This window comes from Colobus angolensis, unplaced genomic scaffold (assembly GCF_000951035.1).
Source record: "Colobus angolensis palliatus isolate OR3802 unplaced genomic scaffold, Cang.pa_1.0 Scaffold452, whole genome shotgun sequence".
NCBI classification, from domain to species: domain Eukaryota; kingdom Metazoa; phylum Chordata; class Mammalia; order Primates; family Cercopithecidae; genus Colobus; species Colobus angolensis.
This window is the reverse complement of record NW_012117955.1, coordinates 597,072-624,261: the sequence shown is the minus strand read 5'-3', so window position 1 is coordinate 624,261 and position 27,190 is coordinate 597,072. Positions and strand designations below refer to the sequence as shown.

At 38.9% G+C, this 27,190-nt stretch overlaps 1 protein-coding gene across 2 annotated transcripts in view; it reads right to left on the bottom strand.

Moving 5' to 3' along the window:
- Positions 1–27,190, bottom strand: part of NCOR1 (nuclear receptor corepressor 1) — a 190,811-nt gene that overhangs the window by 138,529 nt on the left and 25,092 nt on the right. For both annotated transcript variants that reach the window (XM_011957971.1, XM_011957970.1), the window contains 2 exons: positions 20,823–20,956; positions 6,152–6,344 (listed from right to left, as the gene is read on the bottom strand). In XM_011957971.1, the coding sequence (XP_011813361.1) occupies positions 6,152–6,344; positions 20,823–20,956 (327 nt within the window). The remainder of the gene's footprint in view (positions 1–6,151; positions 6,345–20,822; positions 20,957–27,190) is intronic.

The following is a 27,190-nucleotide window of genomic DNA, read 5'->3' as shown; positions in this document are numbered from 1 at the left end:
AGTGACCTAGGAACTTCAGTTGCCACTATCTTTGGGCCTAATTTCATAAAGCCCACACTACAGCATACATAACATTTTCTTAGTCAAAAACATCCCACTGCACCTCCAAATCAGCAGAGCTGTACCAGAATGAAAGCCCCTTCACCCAAAATCCACTACCCTCCAACACACATCCAACACACACCCTATTAATTTCCAGTCTGCTCTAAAGATATAAGCAACATTATAAAACAGATAAATTTTAGAGAACTAGTTTTACTTAGACTATGAGAAACCTACAATGAGGGTAGTTCACAGGACTACAGAACCCTAAAGTGTATTAAATAATGTTTAAGGAACTGTGAAAAGTCAATAGTTGTGAGCCAAGAATGCATACAGAAGATAACGGGACAGCTGCTTCAAAACACCTTCATACAGATATTTCAGCTAATATACACTGATGAAAAGCCTCATATTCTGTAACAGTATGCACTGAATCTAAGAGACCTTCTGGGAAAATAAGATTATGGCTATACCCTAAAACCTGTACAATTCTATAAGGAAAGCACCAATAAAAACAATAACAATTCTAATAGACTTAATAGAGTTAGAGCTCCAGTATCCTTTGCATCTGGCATACAATCTTTGGCAGCTTTAAGCCCTACAGTTTATGATTCCTCTCTTAAGATGTAAATCCTTGAGGTCACTGGCTTCCAAAATAAACCAGTATGTTTCATCTAAATAAAATACCAGTGGCCGGGCACAGTGGCTCATGCCTGTAATCCCAGCACTTTGGGATGCTGAGGCAGACAGGTCACAAAGTCAGGAGTTTGAGACCAGCCTGACCAACATGGTGAAACCCCATATCTACTAAAAAATACAAAAATTAGCTGGGCGTGGTGGGGGCCACCTGTAGTCCCAGCTACTCGGGAGGCTGGGGCAGGAGAATGGCTTGAACCCAGGAGGCAGAGGTTGCAGTGAGCTGAGATTGCACTACCGCACTCAAGCATGGGTTACAGAGTGAGATTCCATCTCAAGAAAAGAAAAGAAAAAAATCAGATTTGGCACATAATCATCTTTATCAACCTTTTTTTCTCCCCCTTCCTCCTTTATGAACGTTAAAAGAAAATTTTCTTCACACTGTCTTTTCAATGCTCAAATCTTCACTAACACTGTGAAAAGCACAGCAGTTCTTAAATTCACTAAACCAGCTACTACTTGCACTAAATGAAAACTAAATGCAGAATGTTCAAATATTTCTAAGTCTTCATGTGTTATGAAGCCTTTTTCTTTCATTATGAGACGGCGTACTCCTGAGAACTTAGTAATGTTAATGCATAAAGAAAGATCTTCGGTGAACCACCAGGACTTTCATGATACATTAATTAATATCATTCTCCCACTATATGCATATGAGCAAATTTGTGTTACAGAAATATATATAATAGCAAAAGAGATTATACTTTGATTCAGCAAACTTCAAAAATGCTCCTCAGGTGATTCTGATGCATGCCCAAAGAATTAATAATACAAATGAATATTTTCACTGACTTCCTTTCTAAATATTAAATATTTAACAAGAAAACAAATCTTCAAGCGCCTACTTATGTAACAGGAATAGGGTGGTGGATCAAAACAAACTATATGCCTTCATGAAGCTTACAATCTTGGGTTGAAACAGCCAGATACCAATCCTGAAGAAAAAGAATTAGATTCTTACCTCATATCTTACATCAAAAAAAAAAAGCCAAGTAATAGCAAACATTTATAAAAGGCTTATTAGCAAATCACAAAAAGCCTCAAGTTTAAAGAAAAAAAAAAAGGATTCACATTATCTTGGGTTCAGGAAGGCCAAAAGCAAAAGATATAAAAGACATTAGTTTCAAAAAAAGAGAGATTGATGGATCAAAATAAAAACAATCTTCTGCTGGGCACAATGGCTCACACCTGTAATCCCAGCACTTTGGGAGGCCGAGGTGGGCAGACCACTTGAGGTCAGGAGTTCAAGACCAGCCTGGCCAACACAGTAAACCCTGTCTCTATTAAAAATACAAACATCAGCCAGGTGTGGTGCGAGCCTGTAATCCCAGCTACTTGGGAAGCTGAGGCAGGAGAATGGCTTGAACCCAGGAGGCGGAGGTTGCAGTGAGGAGAGATGGCACCACTGTACTCCAACTGGGTAACAGAGGAAGACTCCGTCTCAAAAAAAATAAAAAATAATAAATAAATAAATAAATAACCCACACACAAAAAAACACAATCTTCTGCTTATCAAAACAGCAGTAACAAATTAAAAAGGCAAATGATTAAATAGGAAAACCTTCTGTAAAACATGCACTCTAACAACTCAATATAAAATGAACCAACAGAAAAATGGGCAACATATATGAAAAAACAATTTACAAAACAGGAAAAATAACCAATAAACAAATTTAAAAATGTTAAATTTTACTAACAAATAATAAGTGTAAGTTAAAAAACAATCATTCATCAAATTAACAATCTTTTTGTTAAACAATAAACATGTGGTGTCAGCAAGGATACAAAAGAAGTGGATACCTTTTTCTTTTTAATTTTTTTACTTTTTATTTTTTGAGATGAAGTCTCACTCTTGTCCCCCAGGCTAGAGTGCAATGGCGCAATCTCAGCTCACTGCAACCTCCGCCTCCCAGGTTCAAGCGATTCTCTTGCCTCAACCTCCCAAGTAGCTGGGATTATAGGCACCTGCCACCACATCCAGCTAATTTTTATATTTTTAGTAGAGACAGGGTTTCACCATGTTGGCCAGGCTGGTCTCGAACTCCTGACCTCTGGTGATTCACCTACCTCGGCCTCCCAAGGCGCTGGGATTACAGGCGTGAGCCACCGCGCCCAGCCAAGAAGTGGGTACCTTTCTACACTGCTGTCAGGAGTTAAGAACTGGCCCTACTCTTTTGCAGGACAATCTGGAAATATCCACTGAACCTTAAATATCAACCTGGTCTGTAATTAATTATACTAAAAGAAATCTACCTTAAGGAAATAAGTAAGAATGTATACCAAAAAAACAACCTAAATAATGTATGGGCCAGCTTCAGTGGCTCATGTCTATAATCCCAGCACTTTGGGAGGCCAAGGCGGGCAGATCACCTGAGGTCAAGAGTTCGAGACCAGCCTGGCCAACATGGTGAAACCTCGTCTCCACTAAAAATACAAAAATTAACTGAACTTGATGGCATGAACCTGTAGTCCCAGCTACTTGGGAGGCTGAGGCAGGAGAATAGCTGGGATGTATAGGTTTCAGTGAGCCAAGATCATGCCACTGCACTCCAGCCTGGGCAACAAAGTGAGACTCCGTCTCAAAAAAAAAACAATGCATATCACAACACTGTACTTCTGAACAAATAGGTAACCTAAATGTACGACGATTTAATAAATAACTTTATTTAATCAATGAACTTTATTTATTCATATGTGGAATACTAAGCAGCCACTAACAATACAGTTGTAAACTTATTGGCACAAAAGGAAGCTAAGCACATATTTAAGCAAAAGTAAAGTTAAACAGAATGTACAAAGTGAGTACATTAAAATATTCATACAGGCTGATTCTGGACACACCGCCTATGGGTTAGCCCTGTTCCACAAGGAGTAGCAAAAAAAAAAAAAAAAACCCATAAAATTAATATTAAAATAATACACATACAAATAGGGAAGAATCAACATGAAAATGTTAGTAACTTTTAAGTGGCAAAACTGTAGGTAATTTTTTCTTTCTAAGCTTATTTAACTCTTCTATAAATGATATACCTAGGCTTAACATTTAAAAATACATATATAACAAATGTCAGTTCTTTTTAAATCCTTATTTCTGGAGGGGGGCAGTTGGGAGAAAATGGGGAGAGGAAGATGGAAGGAGAAGTATTAGTTAGTAGTAGTAGCCATGGTTTACACTTTAGGGGAAAAAAAGCAGGACTAGAGTCAGGGGTCCTGGGTTAATTCCAACTCAGGAGGTACTACCTAGGCCACTTAATTTTTCTGAACATCCAGTTTCTCAATTATAACATGGAAATGGGTCACATTACAACACGACACGTCCCATTTTAATGAATGAGTTTTTAAGATGCTTTTCTGCTAAAAACCAAAATTCTATAGTTATAAATTACATTTGTGGTCATGTATTCAGCCATGGAAGATGACCTTTATTCACTATATTTTTAAATTTTTTTTTTAATACAGCAGAACATTTCTTATAAACCTCAGACTACTGTATGATAAAGATATTTTACATGATAAGGTGGGTCACAAAACACCTAGACGCTTAGCTAATTTCTAGCTTATGGCAAAGAATTTTTCCCCATCCAACTTACTATTTCGAAAAATTTCAAATTTACTTAAAAGTTGAAGGAACAGTAAAATGGACACTCATTTATCCTTTATCTAGATTCAACAGTAGTTAACATTTTAACATATTTGCTTTCTGTGTGTGTGTTTGGGTGTGTGTGTGTGTATCTATATAACTTCATTTTGGCTGAACTTTTTGAAAATAAATTGTAGGTAACATTTACTATCTTTTAAATTATTCTTCATTGCCTGAAAACTCAAAGAAAATGTGTGGGTACTTATTTTCCCGGTATCAGGGAAGAAAGGGCAATTAGGCATAAAGGTTAATAAACATTACAGAAAAAAGATTTGATGACAGTAAAAACATTTTAAACTTCAGTATGCTTTTAAAAAAAGAAAAACTGAAACAAAAAGATGCTGGGAAAAATATTAGTATATGTTAATAAAAAGGTTAACACTTTACTGTTAAAGAGTTTTTTAAATTCATTTGTTCTTTCTATGACAAATATTTTTTCTGTATCTACTAAGTGTCAGGCACTTCCTAATCTGCAGAATTAATAACAAGCAAAGCAGAGAGCTGAAAAAGGTAAACACAGGCCGGGCGCGGTGGCTCACGCCTGTAATCCCAGCACTTTGGGAGGCCAAGGTGGGTGGATCATGAAGTCAGGAGTTCAAAAGATCAGCCTGGCCAACATGGTGAAACCCTGTCTCTACTAAAAATACAAAAATTAGCTGGGCATGGTGGTGCGTCCCTGTAATCCCAGCTACTCGGGAGGCTGAGGCAGGAGAATCGCTTGAACCAGGACCCGGGAGGCAGAGGTTGCAGTGAGCTGAGATCGCACCACTGCACTCCAGCCTGGGAGCCTGGGGTATAGAGGGAGACTCCATCTCAAAAAAAAAAAAAAAAGAAAAAGAAAAAGAAAGAAAAAGGTAAACACAGCAACAAAACAAGGACATAATACATGAGCAAGCATTTCACAAAAGATGGGTAAATAAAAATAAGTGCATGGGGAAAGTTATTAATAGAACTCTCATTGTTTGAAATGTCACAAAATATAGCCAAATATTAAAACTTGTTATTTTTGTGCAGCATGGCAACTATAGCTAATAATAGGTATTATATACTTAAAAATTGCTAAGAGTGGATTTTAAATGTTCTTACCACCAAAAAAAAACTACGTGAGGTGATATGTTAATTAGCTTGATGTGTATCCCAATGTATACATATATCAAAATATCACACTGTATAAATATCACCATAAATATATACAGTTTTATTCCACAATAAAACTGGGGGAGGGTCGTTATCTCCAAGTTATAGGGTTACAGGTAACTTTTTTCCTCTTTATTTTCCAAGTTTTCTTATAAGTATGTATTACTTACATAAATTAGGAACAATTTTTTTTAATAAAACTTATAAGCACAATTAAACCTTACCTAGATGTGTTTTCTCCCATATAGCAGTTAATAAACTGCTACTAAATTTAAGGGACTTATTTAAAATTTAATTAAGATTTAACAAAACTAGTAGTCTTGAGTACCTCTGATCACATTTTATAGCCAGCAAGCCAGTACAAAAATGCTTGAGCATTATTTAATAGAAATTCTTCTTTACGGGAGCAGTCTTCTTGGATTGTTTTCACTTACCAAAAAGGCAAAAGTGCTCACTTTAGCAGTCTGGAGCACTCATCTGTGGTTTCTAGCTTTGTTTAACAAAATTTTTACTTTCCCATACCACTAACCTTTAGAGACTGGCGTCATTGGACTTTCTTTGAGATGCTATGCATGAATATAACTAAATAAACATTACAAACCTACAACTCCACAGGGTAAGAGAACAAATATTTACCTTCTTAGCATCTGCAGAAGACCTCAGCCCTTCTGGTAGTGGGTGCACTAAAGGTAAAACCGCAGCACTGACACGCTGAAAATGAGAATCAGAAACCTGTTCCAGCCGTGGTCGCTTCGATTCCAGTGAATCATGATCCACTGGGGATGGGCCTGGATGAAACGGTTCATAACCAGTTCTCCTTTCTTGAGGTCTAATATATACAAAGAAAATAAACACTTGAAAATTTGTAAGTGATGTACAACTCCCTGCTAACATCCCTGGTTAGACTCTGAAATAATAAATGAAAAAGTCATGCTTACATTCAAAGTGAACCCGTACCCCTTCTGTTCCCACCCCCAAAGAATATATACCTCACTACAGCACCATTCAACTTCAATTCTAATTTCTAAAAAAGGTTTGAATTAGCTGGGCGTGGTAGCAGGCCCCTGTAATCCCAGCTACTCGGGAGGCTCAGGCAGGAGAATTATTTGAACCCGGGAGGTGGAGGTTGCAGTGAGCTGAGATGGCACCACTGCACTACAGCCCGGGCAACAGTAAGAGACTCCGTCTTAAAAAAAAATGTTTGAGGAGAGGGTTAAAAACTAATCTGGAAGTGAAAGACAAAACAAAACATTTGCAGAGAATTTAGTTGCTGAAGAATATCTATAAACTAATATTTTTAAATGTTTAAAATGCCATAATAATTAAATTTGGGATAATATAAACCAGAAGAGCCACCATTTTTCAACCAATAATAAAAACATGCAATAAAGAAAACTCTCCCAGCTACTGCTACATAGAAAGAGAAATGACTTCAGTTATGAGGTACGATTCAGTCTTAAAGACAAGTATCTTGAGGAGAAATCCAACATTGCTTCTAAAACATCATCCTGGCCCCCAAAACATGTATTCTGTCTAGTTTCCCTAAATACATGACTTGAAGATCAGAATCTTTTATTTCTTTACAGGATGTATTGTTGAGTCCTGTTCGTGAGTGCTCATTAATTTGACTTTTCATTTGCTACCAGATGTTTACAGAGGTGATATTGTATCTCATAGCCAACCTGTAAACTAATGCTTTGCAAAGCAGTATTTCATTGAAAACAGAATCGCTAGGTTTCATATTGAGGACAGACAATGAAATGAATGCTAAATTCTTTGTTTGTTTGTTCATTTGCTTTTTGAGGCCCAGGCTGCAGTGTCCCATCTCAGCTCACTGCAACCTCCACCTCCTGGATTCAAGTGATTATCCTGCCTCAGCCTCCCCAGTAGCTGTGATGACAGGCGAGAGCTAACATGCCAGGCTAATTTTTGTAGAGATGAGGTCTTGCTACCTTGCCCAGGCTGGTCTCAAAGTCCTGAGCTCAAGCAATCCACCTGCCTCAGCCTCCCAAAGTACTGAGATTACAGGCATGAGCCACCGCACCTGGCCTGAATGCTAAATTCTGTAAAAATTATTATACTTCAAAATTTTAAATCTCATTCAACACATAGAATCCCATTATCTTAAAATTCAGAGTGACATCACAAAAAATGATGGGGTGGGAAACTTCAGGAACAAGACAAAGATGACTGCATTCACCATTTATATTCAATATGATACTGGAAATTACTGTCAGAGCACTAGGAAAGAAAAAGAAATAAAAGGTATCCAAATTAAAAAGAAATAAGCATTTTTATTCAAGACAACATGATTCCATATGTAGCACCCTAAAGAATTGGCAAAAAAAACTATTAGAGCTAACAAATAAATACATCGCAGTTGCAGGACACAAAATCAACACACAAAATTCAGTTGTATTCTATACACTAGCATTAAACAATCCAAACATGAAACTTAAAAAACAATACATTTATGCCAGCTGCGGTGGCTCATGCCTGTCATCCCAGCACTTTGGGAGGCCGGGGTGGGCGGATTATCTGATATGGAGAGCTCCAGACCAGCCTGACCACCATAGAGAAACCCATCACTACTAAAAAATACAGAATTAGCCGGACATGGTGGCGCATGCCTGCAATCCCAGCTATTCAGGAGGCTGAGGCGGGAGAATCACTTCAACCCAGGAGGCAAAGGTTGCAGTGAGCCAAGATCGTGCCATTGCACTCCAGCCTGGGCAATAAGAGCGGAACTCTGTCTCAAAAAACCAAAAACAATACATTTATAAGAGCACCCAAAAGAACATAGCTAGGAATAAATTTGACCAAAGAGGCTTACAACTTTAAACGCTGAAAACCACAAAACATTGCTTGAAGAAATAAAAGACTTAATACACAGTAAGAAATCTCAAATTCATATGTTGGAAGACAATGTCATTAGAGTAAGAAATCTCAAATTCGTATGTCAGAAGACAATGTCATTAAAATGACAATACTACACAAAGCAACCTGTGGATTCAATGCAATCTCTATCAAATGCCATTGGCTTGTTTTGCAGAAATAGAAAAACTCATCACAAAATTCATATGGAATCTCAAGGGATTACAAACAGCCAAACAATCTTGGAAAAGAACAAAGTTGGAAAACTCACACTTCACCTTTTAAAGCTTACTACAAAGCTATTATAATCAAAAGATTCATCCCCCACTAAGGCCAGAGGTAATCTACCCAAGTAATGCCTCACCTGGACTTCCACCCTCAGGTGCCCCCCTCAGTTAGAACATAACCTACAAAAGCATAATTTTCAAGTATGACATTTCATTTCCAGCAACTCTGCCTCTGAGATTTATCAAAGCTAGAAGGTGAGACATACCATACCCAGTACTGGAGAAGAAACTAAGGAAACCAAGGAACAGGATAATTAAGAAAACAATGAGTATTGAACGCTCTTTTTCTCTCTAGAAATCAGACTACTTCCCATTTCAGCCTGCCAATCCTTTTTAGAAGAACAAACCTACTCAGCCATAAATAAATATATAATTTAATATATACAATCTCAGAAATTTAAATAAACTACGAAAATCTTTGCTAAGTACAATTTAATATTAGGAGTTCTGGTAGAACTAAGCATGAAATCTCCAATTTAAATTAATGTATTTGCCTTTTAAAATTAACACCAGTAGAATGGTACACTTCAAAAATGATCTGGTAGTTTCTCAAATAGTTAAATAAACATAGAGTTACCATATGACCCAGCAATTCCACTACTAGGTATCTAACCAACAGAAAGGAAAATATATGTCCAAAGAAAAACTTGTACATGAATGTTCACAGAATTATTCATAATTGTCAAAAAGTAAAAATGATCCAAACACCTATCAGCTGATGAAAATAGATAAATAAAATGTGGTATACCAAAACAAAACAAAACTTAATACCAAATTTTCATATAAAGAAATCTTTGTAGGGTCGGATGCCGTGGCTCATGCCTGTAATCCCAAGACTTTGGGAGGCCAAGGTAGGTGGATCGTTTGAGGTCAGGAGTTCGAGACCAGCCTGGCCAACAAGGTGAAAGCCTGTCTCTACAAAAAATACAAAAATTAGCCGGGCGTGGTGGTATGCACATGTAGTCCCAGCTACTCGGGAACCTGAGGCAGGAGAATCGCTTGAACCCGAGAGGCAGAGGTTGAAGTGAGTTAAGATCACGCCACTGCACAACACAACAGTCTGGGCGACGGAGCGAGACTCATGTCTTTAAAAAAAAAAACAAAAAGAAAACTCTGTAGGCTTGCAAACTTTGTAAAGTTCCCCATTTTACTGACTTTTGTCATCTAGTAACACCATCCTTAAACATCTTTAAAACAAATTAAAATTACAGAACACATTTAAATAACCATACTTTATTGTTTGAATTTTAAAGAATTTTAAAGCAGTCTGATTTCTTGATAAAAAGAGAATATTCCATACTCAATGTTTTTCTTAATTTTTCTGTGCCCTGGTTGCCGGAAGTAGTGGCTCACACATGTTTCCCATCACTTTAGGGGGCCAAGTCAGGAGGATCGCTTGAGGCTGGAAGTTTTGAGACTAGTCTGCGCAACATAGCAACTCTGTCTCTACAAAAAAAAAAAAATTAGTCAGGCACAATGCCATGCGCCTGTAATCAGAGCTACTCAGAAGACTGAGGCCAGAGGATCACTTGAGCCCAGGAATTTGGAGACTTTGTCTCTTTAAAAACAAACAAACAAACAAACAAACAAAAAAGATGGGTTTATGGCTAACTACCAATCCTCTTACCATGGCATCCATTCTTTATTTGGCTGGAGTCGGTCATCAAGAAATTCTCAGGCCAGGTGCAGTGGCTCACGCCTATAATCCCAGCACTTTGGGAGGCCGAGGCAGGTGGATCACCTGAGGTCAGGAGTTCAAGACCAGCCTGGCCAACATGGAGAAACCCTATCTCTACTAAAAATACAAAAAATTTAGCCAGGTGTGAGGGCGCATGCCCATAATCCCAGCTACTTGGGAGGCTGAGGCAGGAGAATCACTTGAACCTGGGAAGCGGACGTTTCAGTAAGCCAAGATCGCGTCATTGCACTTCAGCCTGAGCAACAAGAGCAAAACTCCTCCGTCTCAAAAAAAAATAAAAAACAAAAAGAAAAGAAAAAAAGAGAAATTCTTTCAAGTTTGTTTGTTTTGTTTTGTTTTGTTTGAGACAAAGTGTCGCTCTGTCTCCCAGGCAACAGTACAGTGGTGCAATCTTGGCTCACTGCAACCTCCACCTCCTGGGTTCAAGCAATTCTCCTGCCTCAGACTCCAGAGCGGCTGAGATTATAGGCGTGCGCCACCACTCCCGGCAATTTTTTATATTTTCAGTAGAGACACGGTTTTGCCATGTTGGTGAGGCTGGTCTTGAACTCCTGACCTCAGGTGATACGTCTGCCTTGGCCTCCCAAAGTGCTGGGATTGCAGGTGTGAGCCACCACACCCGGCCTCTTTCAGTTTTAGATGCTATAATTGCTCAGTGCTTTCATGTCTGAGAACATCTGCCTGTTGCTTTTATTGTTAAACTGTCTGGTATAATATTCTTGAATATCAATTTCTTTTACTCAGAACTTTGTAGCTATTGCTCCACTATCTTCAGTCACTCAATTCTGCTATATAGACGTTTGCAGCCTGACTCTTCCACCTTGTGGAGCATTTATTTTGTTTCCTGACTTCCTAATTCTTTTAGTTATCCTTGCAATTTAATTCCTTAACCATGATCTGTCTTGGTATGGATCATTCTTTCTGTATAAATTTTTCCTGGAACAAGGTGTTTAATCAATCTATAGATTCTATTGATTCTTCCTTAACTTTATAGGGAATTTCTGTATTATGAATACTGTTACTGTTCCTTTATCAGGTTTTCCACCTCAAAAACATGTTCTTATAGTATACTGGATGATCTGTCCTCCCTACAAGATCTAATTGTCTTAATCATCGTCCTTTTCTTCTGCACTCACTCTAATTATATCAAGACTTTGTTCTAAGACAAGGTTTACCTTAAGCCACATCTACTTTATTCCTTTTCTTTCTCATTTTATATCTTGAGGGCAGTCAAATGTCTGAACTACACTTAGCCCATTTGTCTGTCTTATCATTTTGTTTTTGAATACTTCATTATTTGAGTTCTTTTATAGTGCATAGCACTTACGAGGCATGCTCTTTATGTTTCTTACACGTGGTGATTTTATTTTTGGCATACTGTGTTGCTTTAATTTTCTTCTCTAGGAATATATTTGCCTTGTTTGTGCCATTCCCTACCCTCCTGCTCAGGTACATTGTGGCAGCCTTTCTCTCGGCATGGGATAGTCTGGGTAGGTTCTCCTTGATTGTTCCCACTTTTTCTGGATTGTGTTCATCTTCTCTGCAAATGGAAGACTGGGTATGGCTTCCTATACACTGTTCTACGACCCGAGGGAGCAAGGAAGTGGGGCAAAGGAGGAAAAATCTTGGTTAAGGCTGTAACTGCCTTTGCTAAGGACTCTGGCCCCCTCTACCAGCCAGACATGTAGACCACTCCAGAGCGTTCTGGCTCATCACTTTACAGAATAGCACATCCCAACTGTCCTTTCTGCAGCTGTTGAGAAACCAGGATGGCATAATGGGAATTCTCAAGCAAACCATTCACCACCACCAATTTAAATTTTCTTCAATCAAGGAATATTCATGAGAAATCCTAGGATTTCACTAACTTATTTTCTTCAATACTGCTTTTTTAAAATTTTCTTTTCTAAAAACTCATGTTTGCCGGGCACAGTGGCTCACGCCTGTAATCCCAGCACTTTGGGAGGCTGAGGCGAGCGGATCAGCTGAGGTCAGGAGCTCGAAACTAGCCTGGCCAACATGGTGAAATCCCATCTCTACTAAAAATATAAAATTAGCCGGTCATGGAGGCAGCCACCTGTAATCTCAGTGACTCTTAAAGCTGAGGCATGAGAATCCCTTGAACCTGGGAGGCAGAGATTGCACACTGCACTCCAGCTTGGGCAAAAAGAGCGAAACTCTGTCTCAAAAAAATAAAATAGGCTGGGTGCAGTGGCTCACGCCTGTAATCCCAGCACTTTGGGAGGCCGAGACGGGCGGATCATGGGGTCGGGAGATCGAGACCATCCTGGCTAACACGGTGAAACCCCATCTCTACTAAAAAAAAAAAAAAAAAATTAGCCAGGTGCGGTGGCGGGCGCCTGTAGACCCAGCTACTTGGGAGGCTGAGACAGGAGAATGGCGTGAACCCGAGAGGTGGAGCTTGCAGTGAGCCGAGATCGCGCCACCGCACTCCAGCCTGGGCGACAGAGCGAGACTCCATCTCAAAAAAAAAATAAAATAAAATAAAAAGAATAGAAAATAGGAGGCCAAGTCATTCAAGATACTTGTAATTCTTTCTGTGAATCCCACTTTTCCAAGTTTGTGACAATAGCTATATGCTTTTCTTGTTCATAAAAGGGTAAATTTTTAGCCTTTTTGAAAAATAAATATTTTTGTATATTTTTCAGATATCAGGGGACAAGTAATCTGAATTCTCTCTCCAAACTTAACCAAGAAATGTATTATATACTAATTTTAGGCTGGGAGTGGTGGCTCACGCCTATAATCATAGCACTTTGGGAGGCCGATGCAGGTGGATCACCTGAGGTCAGGAGTTTGAGACCAGGTTGGCCAACACGGTGAGACCCTGTTTCTACTAAAAATACAAAAAAAGTATTTTTTTTTTTTGTCGTGACTGTAGTTCCAGCTAATCGGAGCCTGAGGCAGAAGAATCTCCTGAACATGAGAGGCTGATTGCAATGAGCCAAGATTATGCCACTGTACCCCAGCCTGTGCGACAGAGTGAGACTCCATCTCAAATAAAATAATATTATATTTCAAATCTTTGATCATCTTAGAACCTGAACAGTGAGCATATTTTTGAAATGGGAAATCAGGTACCTTATAAAATTGCTGAAATCGGAAAGGAAATTTATAAAGGTAATTATATTTCAAAATACCTTAGAATTCATATAAATAAAATAAAAAATGAAAACGAAGAAATTACAACAGATGCCTCAGAAATGAAAAGGATCATAAGGAACTATATGAACCATTATATGTCAGTAAATTGGATAACCTAGAGGAAATGGATAAATTCCTAGAAAAATACAACCTACCAAGATTGAGTTAGGCAGAAGTAGAAAGCCTGAACAGACCAATAACGAATGAAGAGGCTGAAGAAGTAATCAAAAACTTCTCAACAAAGAAAACTCCAGTATCTGAAGGCTTCATGGCAGAACTGTACTAATAGTCAAAGAAAAATATCTACCAACTCCTCCTAAACTCTTCCAAAAAATAGAGCTAGAGGGAATATTTCCCAACACATCATATGAGGCCAGCATATCTAAGTCAATGGCATTTAAGTTGATATCTAAGTCAAGGACATCACAAGAAAACAAAACTAGAGGCCAATCTCTCTAATGAACACCGATGCAAAAATCCTTAATAAAATATTAACAAACTGAATTCAACAACACATCACGAAGATTACAAACCACTAGCAAGTGGGATTTACCCCGGCATGCAAGACTGGTTTAACATACACAAATCAATCAATGTGATATATTAAGAGAAGTGAAAACAGGAAAAGCACCTAAACAGATACTTCTCCAAAGAAAACATAAAAATGTCCAAGAGATATATAAAATGGTGCTCTATATCACTAATCACAATGGAAACGCAAATTAAAACTACAATGAGATCTCACCTCACACCTGTAAGGATGGCTATCCTCCAAAAGACAAAAGACAACAAATGTTGGCAAAGGTATGGAGAAAAGGGAACCCTAGTATATTGTTAGTGGGAATGTAGATTGTTATAGCCATTATGGAAAACAGTATGAAAGGTTCCAAAGAAATTAAAAATGAACGACTATAGACCCAGCAGTCCCTCTTCTGGTTGTATACTCAAAAGGAATGAAATCACCACCTCTTAAAGATATCTGGGCTGGGCTCAGAGGTTCATGCTTATAATCCTAGCACTTTGGGAGGCTGAGGCAGAAGGATCGCTTGAGGCCAGGAGTTCAAGACCAGCCTGGATGTAGTGAGACCCTGTCTCTACAAAAAATACAAAATTAACATGCCACTGTGGCATGCACCTGTGGTGCCAGCTACCTGGGAGGCTGTGGTGGGAGGATCATTTGAGCCTGGGAGGTCCAGGCTGCAGCGAGTCATGATCATGCCACTGTACTCCAGCCTGAGTGGTAAAGCAAGACCCTATCTCAAAAGAAAAAAAACAACAACCAGATATCTACACTCCCATGTTCACGGCAGCATCATTCACAATAGTTAATATATAGAAACAACCTAGATGCCCACTGACAGATGAATGGATAAAGAAAATGTGCAGGCCAGGCACAGTGGCTCACACCTGTAATCTCAGCACTTTAGGAGGCTGAGGTGGGTGGATCACTTGAGGTCCGCAGTTCGATACCAGCCTGGCCAACATGGTGAAACCCCATCTCTACTAAAAATACAAAAATTAGCTGAGCATGGTGACACATGCCTGTAGTCCCAGCTAGTCCAGAGGTTGAGGCAGGAGAATAGCCTGAACCCAGGAGGTGGAGGTTGCAGTGAATCAAGGTTGCGCCATTGCACTTCAGCTTGGGTGACAGAGTGAGACTCTGTCAAAAAAAAAAAAAAGAAAATGTGATGTGTGTGTGTATACACATATATGTATATGTGTGTGTATATATATATGTATATAAAACGAAATATTATTCAGCTTTAAAAAAGAAAAAAATCCTTTCATATGCCATAACGTGGATGGACCATGCTGAAACCATGCTGAAATAAGCCAGACACAAAAAGAAAAATATTGCATGATCTCCCCTATATATGAAATATTAAAAAAAAAAAAAGCACTCAATTACACAGGGATAGAAAATGAAACAGTGGTTTACCAGTTGGGGATGGGAAAATAAGGAGATGAAGGTCAAAGGATACAAAACAGCAGATGTGTAGGATGAACAAGTCTAGAGATCTAACGCATAATATGAGGACTAAAGTAATATAATTATATTATATCAGGGATTTTTGCTAAATGGACAGATTTTAGCTGTTCATCACCAAAACAAAATATGTGAGATGACAGACATGTTCACTGGCTAAACTATGTGTATTCCATAACATCATGTAAACCTCAAATATACAAAATAAAATTTATTTTAACACATAAATGTAACAAATCATTCTTAACTTGAGGGCTCTACAAAAACAGGACAGGCAGGATATGGTCAGCACTAACTAGCCTTAGTTTGGCAACTTCTATCCTAGGTAATTTAAAAAAGTGAAAAACAGCAAACCAATAAAACTAAACCTCCAGTACTGCAAAAGAACAATTTGAAATAATGATGTCAATACTGAAAAAAGAGAATGGCAAAAGTATGGGTAACAAACTTTTTTCCAAACCAAGTGGTTTATAATTCTTTGCTTTTGTATCAAAGGAGAAACTGTATTTTAGCTGAAAGATCAAAAAAATAATTTTAGACATCAGATCATTGTGATTGTTGGTCTAGAAATTGGAAGGCACTCAGAGAATTAAGCAAAATTGCAGCTACAAAATTTATTCCATTTCTACCTACTTATATGAACATTATTCATTGTTTAAAAAAAACAAAAATTGGAATAGTATTCACATAGAAGCCTGCCTGTTTCCAGTAATTAGTACTCAAAAATTACAATAATTGGGGGAAGGGAAACTAGTCCTCTCTCATTAAAAGATATGTTTTTAATAAGATTTTACTTTTTGCTTTTAATAATAATGTAATAAAATGTATACATATATTTATGCTTTTTTGTTCAATGATCTACTACTACTAATTGTCATAACTTAATCCAGAGTAAAACTTTTAAACACTCAGGGCCTAAAATCACAGAAAATTTAAATAAATTTATTTTATTTATTTATTTATTTATTTTTGAGACGGAGTCTCACTCTGTCGCCCAGGCTGTAGTCCAGTGGCGCGATCTTGGCTCACTGCAAGCTCCGCCTCCCAGGTTCATGCCATTCTCCTGCCTCAGCCTCCAGAGTGGCTGAGACTACAGGTGCTCACCACTGCGCCCGGCTAATTTTTTGTATTTTTAGTAGAGATGGTGTTTCACCATGTTAGCCAGGATGGTCTCAATCTCCCGATCTCGTGGTCCGCCCGCCTTGGTCTCCCAAAGTGCTGGGATTACAGGCATGAGCCACAGTGCCTGGCCCAAAATTTCTATATGTATTTGTAGCAGAAATATATGAGAGTGATTAGTAAGTAAAATGCTATTAAGAATAAATACGTTAGCAAAAAAGTTTTACTGAAGAAATAAAAATTTAAGAAAAAAAAATAATATAAAATTTCCTATTGGTAAAAAGAAGAGAAGTAAAAACAAAAACAAAACACATCATCTTAACTGCTGCAGAAAAAGCATTCAACAAAGTCCAAAATCTTTTCTTGACTTAAAAAACTCAACAGCTTAGGAAAACAAAAGTTCCTTAACATAAATAAAGGCCATTTGGGAAAATTCCACAACTAACAACATAATCAAAAGGGAAAAACTGAAAGATTTTCCACTAAGATACCATGAAAGGTAAGGATGGGATCCTTTTCCCATCTAGTACTATGTTGATTAGAAGCAGTGGCAAACGTTTCTATTCAACATAGTACCAGAAGTACTAGCAAGAGCAATCAAACAAAAAAAAAAAAAGAAAAGAAATAAAAGAAATAAAAGGCATCCATCCAGTCAGAAAGGAAAAAGTAAAAATATCTCTATTTGCAGAAGACACAATCCTACGTATAAAAGTTCCCCAAGATTCCACACATTTAAAAAAAACTGTTAGAATAAATGAATCCAGTAAAGTTGCAGGATACAAAATCAACAGCAGTGTTATACACAAATAACAATCTAACTGAAAAAGAAATCAAGGAAACAATTTATGACAGAGTTTTAAAAAACATTTAAATAAATTTAACCAAGGAGGTGAAAAATCTGTATACTGAAAACTATAAAACACTGATTAAAGAAACTGAAGCCACAAATAAATGAAGAGATATCATGTGCTCATGGATCAGAAGAATGTTGCAAAAATGTACACACAACCCAAAGAAATATACAATACAGATTCAACACAATCCTTATGAAAATCCCAATGGCGTTTTTCACAGAAATAGAAAAAAAAACCCTAAAATTCACATTGAAGTGTATGAAAAACCCCCAATAGCAAAATCAATTCTGAAAAAGAAAAAGAGGCATCACACTTCCTGATTTAAAATTGTATTACCAAGTTAATAAAAACAATATGGTATTGGCATAAAAACAGACACACTGATCAGTAGAATAGAAAGCCCAGAAATAAATCTAAACATATGGCCGCCTAACTTTTGACAAGGGCACCACAGCAACACAATGGGGAAAGGGTAGTCTCTTCAATAATGCTGGGAAAACTAGATATCCAGATGCAAAAGAACGAAATTAGACCCTTGTTTTACACCATACACAAAAATCAACTCAAAATGGATAAAAGACTTAAATATAAGATCAGAGGGCCGGGCACGGTGGCTCAAGCCTGTAATCCCAGCACTTTGGGAGGCCGAGACGGGCGGATCACGAGGTCAGAAGATCGAGACCATCCTGGCTAACACAGTGAAACCCCGTCTCTACTAAAAAAAATACAAAAAAATAGCCAGGCGAGGTGGCAGGCGCCTGTAGTCCCAGCTACTCGGGAGGCTGAGGCAGGAGAATGGTGAAAACCCGGGAGGCGGAGCTTGCTGTGAGCTGAGATCCAGCCACTGCACTCCAGCCTGGGCGACAGAGCGAGACTCCATGTCAAAAAAAAAAAAAAGATCAGAAACTATAAAAGTCCTGCAAGAGAACTTAGGGAGAAAACTCCAGGACACTGACCTTGGCAATGATTTTTTGCATATCAAAAGGTCAGGCCACAAAAGCACAAATATGTAAATGGAACTACATCAAACTAAAAAGCTTCTGAAAACAACGAAATGAGTCAGCAGCCTGTAGACACAGAAAACATATTTGTAAACTATGTATCTGCTATGGGATTAATATCCAGAATTTATAAAGAACTCATAAAACTCAATAGCAGAGAAACAAATAACCTGATTTTAAAATGGGCAGAAGACCTGAATAGACATTTCTCAAAAGAAAACATAAAAATCACCAACAGGTATATGAAAAGATGTTCAGTATCATTAGTCATCAGGGAACTGTATATTAAAAGCACTATGAGATACTCTCACAGCCATTAGGATGGCTGTTACCAAAAAGTCAAAAGATAACAAATATTAACGAGGGTGTGAAGAAAAGAGAACTCTTGTACACTGCTGGTGGTAATGTAAATTAGTACAACCATTATGAAAAACAGTATGGAAGTTCCTAAAGAAATTAAAAATAGAACTACCATATGACCTGGTAATCCTTCTTCTGGATATATACCCAAAGGAAATGAAATCACCATCTTGTAAAGATAACTGCACTCCCATGTTTATTGCAGCATTATTCACAATAGCCAAGATACAAAAACAATCTAAGTGTCTGTCAATGAATGAATCATAAACTGTGGTATATATATACTATGGAATATTATTCACCCCCCCAAAAAAAAAGAGATCTTGCCTTCCACAACATGGATAAGCCTGGAGGACATTATGCTATGTGAAATAAACCAGACACAGAAAGTAAAATACTGTATGATTTCATTTATATGTGGAATCTTTAAAAAAAAAAAAAAAAGGAACTATACAAAGAGAACAAAACAGTGGTAACAGTGGTTACCAGGGGCAGGGGGTGGAAAGAAAATGTGGGAGATGAAAGTCAGAGGATGTAAAGTAGCAGATACATAGAATGAACAAGTCTAGAGTTCTTGTGTACAACATGAGGACTACAGGTAATAATATTGTGCTGTATCTGGGATTCATGATAAATGAGTAGATTTTAATTGGTCCAGCCATGAGTAAAAAAAAAAAAAAAACAGAAAGCAAAAATAAATAACTTTGTGAGATGATGGATACGTTAATTTGCTTCACCATAGTGGCCTTTTTATTATCTATACGTATCCCATAACAACATGCTGTATGCCTTAAACACACGCAATTTAAAAAAAAAAATCCTGGCCAGGTGCAGTGGCTCATGCCTGTGATCCCGACACTTTGGGAGGCCAAAGCAGGCAGATCACTTGAGGCCAGGAATTCAAGACCAGCCTGGTCAACATGGCAGAACTCCGTCTCTACTAAAAATACAAAAATTAGCTGGGTGTGGTGGTGTACACCTGTAATCCCAGCTATTTAGGAGGCTGAGGCATGAGAATCACTTGAATCCTGGAGACAGACGTTGCAGTGAGCTGAGATCATGCCACTGCACTCCAGCCTGAGCGACAGAGTGAGACTCCTTCTCAAAAAAAAAAAAGAATTAACTATTTTGGGAGGTAGGGGTGGGCGGATCACTTGAGCTCAGGAGTTCAAGACTCCTTCAATTTCGCCTCAACATGGCGAAATCCTATCTCTACAAAAATTACAAAATTTGCCAGGACTGGGAAACTAAGGTGGGAGACTCACTTGAGCCCAGGAGGCTGAGACTGCAATAAGCCATGATCATGCCACTGCACTCCAGCCTGGGCAACAGAGCTACAAAGATCCCGTCTCAAAAAAAACAAACACACACAACTTTCAGAATGAGAATGAAGTAAAAGAAAGCAGAGATGGTAAGGACACTGAGGAAAAAGAGAACCCACCATGCATTTTACAGGACCTACATTATCTGATAGAATATTTACTATCAGTTGAGGACAATGCCACCATTATCTCCATTTCTATAGGAGTGAAAACTAAAGCTTGAAGAGTTGAGATCAGTGATTGGAAACCCTAGCTGCAAATCAGAATTACCAGAAAAACTTCCGCGATAAAATAAAGCCTGGGCCCAACCCCAGAGGTTGATTTAAGTGTTTTGTGATGAGACTTGGGCATCCCAGGTGGTTCTAATGTGCAGCCCAAGTCTATAGAACATAACCAAGGACACACAGGTGACCAGGGGGTTTACTGCCTTTCTACTACATAATATTAATGCCAAACTATGGAAACAGGTTTTAAGAGCTTGTTAACTACTGCAACCAACCAACAAGAAAGAATTCAAAATGCAAACTATAAATGACCAGTCATGGCTTGGTTAATAAAAAGTAAAAATATAAAATAATGACAAACTTGTATACTTCACAGTTATAATCCTAAATAGAAACATAAAAGAAACCTCATTACCTGTCAGAACCTGGGTGAAATTCTGAAAGCAAGGAAGGTCGCCTTCGAAGCTGTTGCTGCTGCTGTTGCTGCAAAAGCTGTGATGCCTGACTCACTTCAAGATGAGAGGAACGATAATCAGGGACTGCGAACTCCTAGTATTAAAATAATTATACATCAGTTGTTAACCAAAAACTGAACAGCATCATGAAATCAAAGCAAGTATAAAGGTAGTTATGGACCACTAAGTATGGAAAGAAAGAGCAATGACTATTTTGATCCTTCACTGATATAATCTTCTCCTTAAAATAATCAACATTTTAACTATATATCATTAAAATAATCCAAAATGAAATTTCAAGTTTAATCTATATTGACTCATTCCTCTAATAACAAATTACAATAACTCCCAATCCGTATTACTCACATCAGTAAAATCTCAAACTCATGTGTTCAATATGAAATCCTAAAAAGCATTCCAATACTAAATTCATAATGAGTAAGCTGGAAGAAGGGTCATGGAAGTCTAATCAAATCCATCCACACCTACAATGAAGAAACTGAAGTCCAGAGAATCAACCTGCTAGTTAAGAGTAGTAGTTTTTCCCATCAAAACTAGGTGTTTTTCTGTTTGTTTTTGTACCTTTCCTTTGTTTTTTCTTTTTGTTTTTTTTTGAGACGGAGTCTCGCTCTGTCGCCCGGGCTAGAGTGCAGTGGCCAGATCTCAGCTCACTGCAAGCTCCGCCTCCCGGGTTTATGCCATTCTCCTGCCTCAGCCTCCCGAGTAACTGGGACTACAGGCGCCCGCCACCTCACCCGGCTAGTTTTTTGTAATTTTTAGTAGAGACAGGGTTTCACCGTGTTAGCCAGGATGGTCTCGATCTCCTGACCTCGTGATCTGCCCGTCTCGGCCTCCCAAAGTGCTGGGATTACAGGCTTGAGCCACCACGCCCGGCCTGTTTTTGTTTTTTGGCAAAAACTTATTTTCCAAACAAATCTATTGTGCTAACTCAATCACAAACAGAAAAACACAGAATTACTGAATTACTAAATAAGCTAGGAACTCCAGTCTTAGGTATATACCCCAAAGAATTGCAAGTACATAAAACCACACACAAAACCTAGTAAACAATTTTTCATGGGTACATTATTCACAATAGCCAAAATATAAAAACAAAAACAACCAAAATGTCCATCAACTAATGAACAAATAAACAAAATGTAGTATAACCATACAACTGAATATCATTCAGCCTTAAAAAAGGAGAGATGCTAGAACATATGCTAGAACACAGATGAACATAGAAAACATTACACTAAGTTTTAAAAAAAAAAAAAGGCCAGGCAAAAAGGTCACATATTATTATTCCATTTATATAAAATGTCTATAATAAGCAAATCCAGCCTGGGTGCTATGGCTCACGTCTGTAATCCCAACACTTTGGGAGGCCAAGGTGGGCAGACTGCTTGACCCCAGAGATTCAAGACTAGTCTGGGCAACATAGTGAGAACTTCATCTCTACAAAAAATAAATTTAAAAATTAGCCGGGCATTGTGGCACGTCCCAGCTACTTGGTAGGCTAAGGCGGGAGGATCACTTGAGCCCAAGAGTTAGAGGCTGCAGTGAGCTCTGACTGCGCCACTGCACTTCAGCCTGGGTGACAGAGCAAGACACTGTATTTAAAAAGAAAACAAAAAAAAAAAAAAGAAAAGAAAAGAAAAGGCAACAAATCCATAGAAACAGAAAATGAATTGGTGGTTGCCAAAAGATGGGGAGAGAGGAGGAGAACTGAAACTGCTATTAGGTATGGGGTTTCGTTGCAGGTGATGGCGATATCCTGAAATCCGGTAATGGTGATAGTTGCACAATATAATGAATATATTAAAAGCTGCTATATTATATACTTTAAAATGGTAAATTTTCTGTTATATGAATTCTGTGTCAACAAAAATGTTTTAAAAATCATAAACAGATAAAACTGTGCTGTCCAGGATAAAACAGGGGGTAGATAAAGCCATTGAGAGCCCTTCTCTACAAGTTATGAGTGAAAAATAACTCATAGTCTAAGAAGAAATCTCAGATATAAAGTTGAATACATAAAAAACAAAACCATTTAAAAAACTTTTTCAGCCTGGCATGGTGGCTCACGCCCGTAATCCCAGCACTTTGGGAGGCCAAGGCAGGCAGATCACAAGGTCAGGAGTTTGAGAACAGCCTGGCCAACATAATGAAACCCCGTCTCTACTAAAAATACAAAAAATTAGCTGGGTGTGGTGGCGTGCTCCTGTAATCCCAGCTACTTAGGAGACTGAGGCAGGAGAATCACGTGAACCTGGGAGGGAGGCTGCAGTGAGCCAAGACGTTACCATTGCAGTCCAGCCCAGACAAAAGTGCAAGACTCTGTCTTACAAAAAAAAAAAAAAAAGTTTTTTCAAAGGCACCAAAACAAAAAGGAATTTACATCCAAGGAAACAGGTAAAACAGTTAAAGTAAAAAGGACCTAGAAAATAATAATAATATTCTCAAAAAGAATCAAATAGGCCAGGTACCATGGCTCACGCTTGTAATCGCAGAACTTTGGGAGGCCAAGGTAGGCAGATCACTTGAGGTCAGGAGTTCAAGACCAGCCTGGCCAACATGGTGAAACCCCATCTCTACTAAAAATACAAAAACTAGCCAGGCATGGTGGCAGGCACATGTAATCCCAGCTACTCCAGAGGCTGAGGCAGGAGAATCGCTTGAACCTGGGAGGCAGACATTGCAGTGAGCCAAGACCACGTCACTGAACTCCAGCCTCGGCAACAGAGCGAGACTCTCTTTTTTTTTTTTTTTTTTATTAAAAAAAAAAAAGTCAGCCCTCATCACAAGGGTTTGTTAAAAAAAAAAAAAATCAAATGGTAGGCGGGGCATGGTAGCTCACACCTGTAATCTTAGCACGTTGGGAGGCCAAGGTGAGAGGGTTACTTGAGGCCAGGAGCTTGACACCAACCTGGCCAACTTGGCAAAACTCCATGTGTACTAAAATTACAAAAATTAGCTGGGCGTGGTGGCACATGTCTGTGGTCCCAGCTACTCAGGAGGCTGAGGTACGAGAATTCCTTGCACCCAGGAGGTGGAGGTTACAATGAGCCAAGATCGTGCCACTGTACTTAAGCCTGGGCAACACAGTGAGACTCTGTCTCAAAAAATTTTTTTTAAATTTAATAAAAGAATCAGAGGCTGGGCGCGGTGGCTCACACCTGTAATCCCAGCACTTTGGGAGGCCGAGGAGGGTAGATCACAAGGTCAGGAGATCGAGACCGTCCTGGCTAACACGGTGAAACCCCATCTCTACTAAAAATACAAAAAATAAGCCAGGCGTGGTGGCGGCACCTGTAGTCCCAGCTACTCGGGAGGCTGAGGCAGGAGAATGGCCTGAACCCAGGAGGCGGAGCTTGCAGTGAGGCGAGATGGCGCCACCGCACTCCAGCCTGGGCGACAGAGCAAGACTCCATCTCCAAAAAAAAAAGAATCAAAGAAACTAAAAATTGAATCACTGAACGTAAACAATAGTTGAACACACAGAAGTGAAAAGCTAAGAGAGAACTGAGGAATTCTCTCAGTACCCAGTAAAGCATAGACACAGAAACCACAGAAGAAAAGTTAAAAATGGGAGCTAGCGCAAAAAGTTCCAACTTCCCATATCCACAGGTAAGAGACAGGATCCTGAGAAATAATAGAACAGCACTTCTCTGAAGTTAGAAAAAAAACATGGTCTTCAGATTTAAAAGGGCTTAAGGAAAAAACTGGATGTATTTTTAAAATTAATCCATACTGGACACACAAAAATATTAGAAAACAAGAATAAATTGAAACTTTGTTATAAGTTCCAAGAAATAAAAAACAGGTTTCCTACCAAGTTAGAAGGATCATAATAAAAGCAGGCTTCTCATTACCAACACTGAATAGAAGCAAACAGCAAATAATAGCATATTCCAAGTTCAGAGGAAAATAACTTTGAAGCTACAAATTGAATAACTAAGTCATTATTGACCAGGCATGCTGGTTCATGCCTGTAATCCCAGTATTTTGGGAGGGCAAGGCGGGAGGACAGCTTGAGGCCAGTGGCTTGAGATAAGCCTATGCAGTCAGAGCCCATCTCTACAAAAAATTTAAAAATTAGCTGGGCACGGTGGTACAAACCTGTAGTCCCAGCTACTCACGAGGCTGAGGTGGGAGGATCACTTGAGCCCAGGAGCTCAAAGTTACAGTGAGCTATGACTGTTTACTGCATTTCAGCCTGGGTGATAGAGTGAAACCTTGTCTCTAAAAATAAAAGGAAATAAAAAATAAACCATCACTCAAGTTTTAAGGCTACTAACTTTTGGGTATTCAAGAACTCAAATAATGTACCAACCACAGACACTCTCTGAAAGAACTTTTTTTTTTTTTTTTTTTTTGAGAAGGAGTCTCACTCTGTCGTCCAGGCTGGAGTGCAGTGGCGTGATCTCGGCTCACTGCAAACTCCACCTCCCAGGTTCACGCCATTCTCCTGCCTCAGCCTCCCGAGAAGGTGGGACTACAGGTGCCGGCCACCAGGCCCAGCTAATTTTTGGGAGTTTTTTTGTATCTTTAGTAGAGACGGGGTTTCACCGTGTTAGCCAGGATGATCTTGATCTCCTGAACTCGTGATCTGCCCGCCTCAGCCTCCCAAGGTGCTGGGATTACAGGTATGAGCCACCGCGCCCAGCCAATACTCTCTGAAAGAATTTCTAAAGGATGTACCCAGCAAGAAAAATTAAGAGTAAGGAGTGAAATAAATGTAACAACAGTGCACTGCAGCTTCCAGGTATAAGCAGGTAACACTGCTCAGAATTACCTTCCCACAGTCAACAGCTAAAAAATTCAAAGAAATGTAGAAACTATTTTCAGAAACTGGATAATAGGCAGCACAGGGCTTGATCACTGAGAGAAATGAAGCAAATGGGTGAGCCCTACCTACCATACTCTAGGCCCTCTGCCTAAAGGCAATTTCCAAACTTCAGCCATGGGGAGGGAATCGAATTCGTGTCCCACAATCACAGTCTTTGAAGCAGCAACCGTACGAGGTTTGGATAAGCCATAGGGACTGAACTTTCAGAAGTGAGTTTCAAAGAGAAAGATTTCCTGAACTCTGAATTTAGGATCCCTTAAGCCTCTGTCTGAATTCTAGTCTGTAAATGCATAAGGAGAAATATCACAGGCTGGGATAAAAATAATTTCTGATGATAGAACAATTAGAAGCAACTATAAAGCAAACAATTCCCTGAGCTCACTCAGGGCAAGAACTCATTCAAATTTCTTCCAGCAAGAGTGAGGAAACCCCACTGAATACATGGGACATTCAACAGAAACCCTAGGAGACAAGCTTAAAAGTGGGGAATAAATTAGACCTAGAATAAAGAGACTACTCTAGACCTGCCCTAAGAGTTTAAAAACAAGCCTCAAAAGTAACTTAATTTCCTACCAGGAATATCTCTCTTTACAGGAATATAACAAAGGCCAGCACTAAAAAACTATGAAACTCACAATGTTCATATTCTAATCAAAAATGAAATCCATCTGCAATAAAAGTGTCACTGGATAAAATTAACAGGCTGAAAAGTACAAAAGAAAAGATCACTAACTATGATATCATAGCAAAATGAAGCTAATGGATTTAAAAACACAGAGGGAAAAAAGTGAACAGAGGTCCAATGAACTGTGGAATAACATGCAACAAGAGTAATTGGAGTCCCAGAGAGAAACTAGAGGGAAAGGAGACAGGAAAAGATATTTGAAAAAACAATGGCCCCAAACTGCTCAAATTTTATGAAAATTGTAAATCCACAGAATCAGGAAGCTTGGTGAATGTCAGGGGCAATAATGTATTCATTCAAAAAGCACAACAGCCAGGCGTCGTGACTCACACCTGTATTCCCATCTACTTGGCAGGCTGAGGCAAGAGGATCCCTTCAGCCCAATAGTTCTGGGCTACAGCTCTGGGCTATGCCAATCAGATGTCTACACTAAGTTCAGCATTTATATGATGACCTCCCAGAAGCAGGGGGACTACCAGGTTGCCTAAGGAGGGGTGAACCCGCCCAGGTTAAAAAAAAACAAAAAGGGAGCAGGTCACAACTCCTGTGCTGATCAGCAGTGGGACTGCACCTATGAAAACCACTGCACTCCAGCCTAGGCAACATAGCAAGGCACCAATGATAAAGAGAAAACTCTTAAAAAGTAACAAGAGGAGACCAGGCACAGTGGCTCACACCTGAAATCCCCACACTTTGGGAGGCCAAGGCAGGCAGATCACTTGAGGCCAGGTGTTCGAGACCAGCCAGCCTGGCTAACATAGCGAAAACTTGTCCCTACTAAAATTACAAAA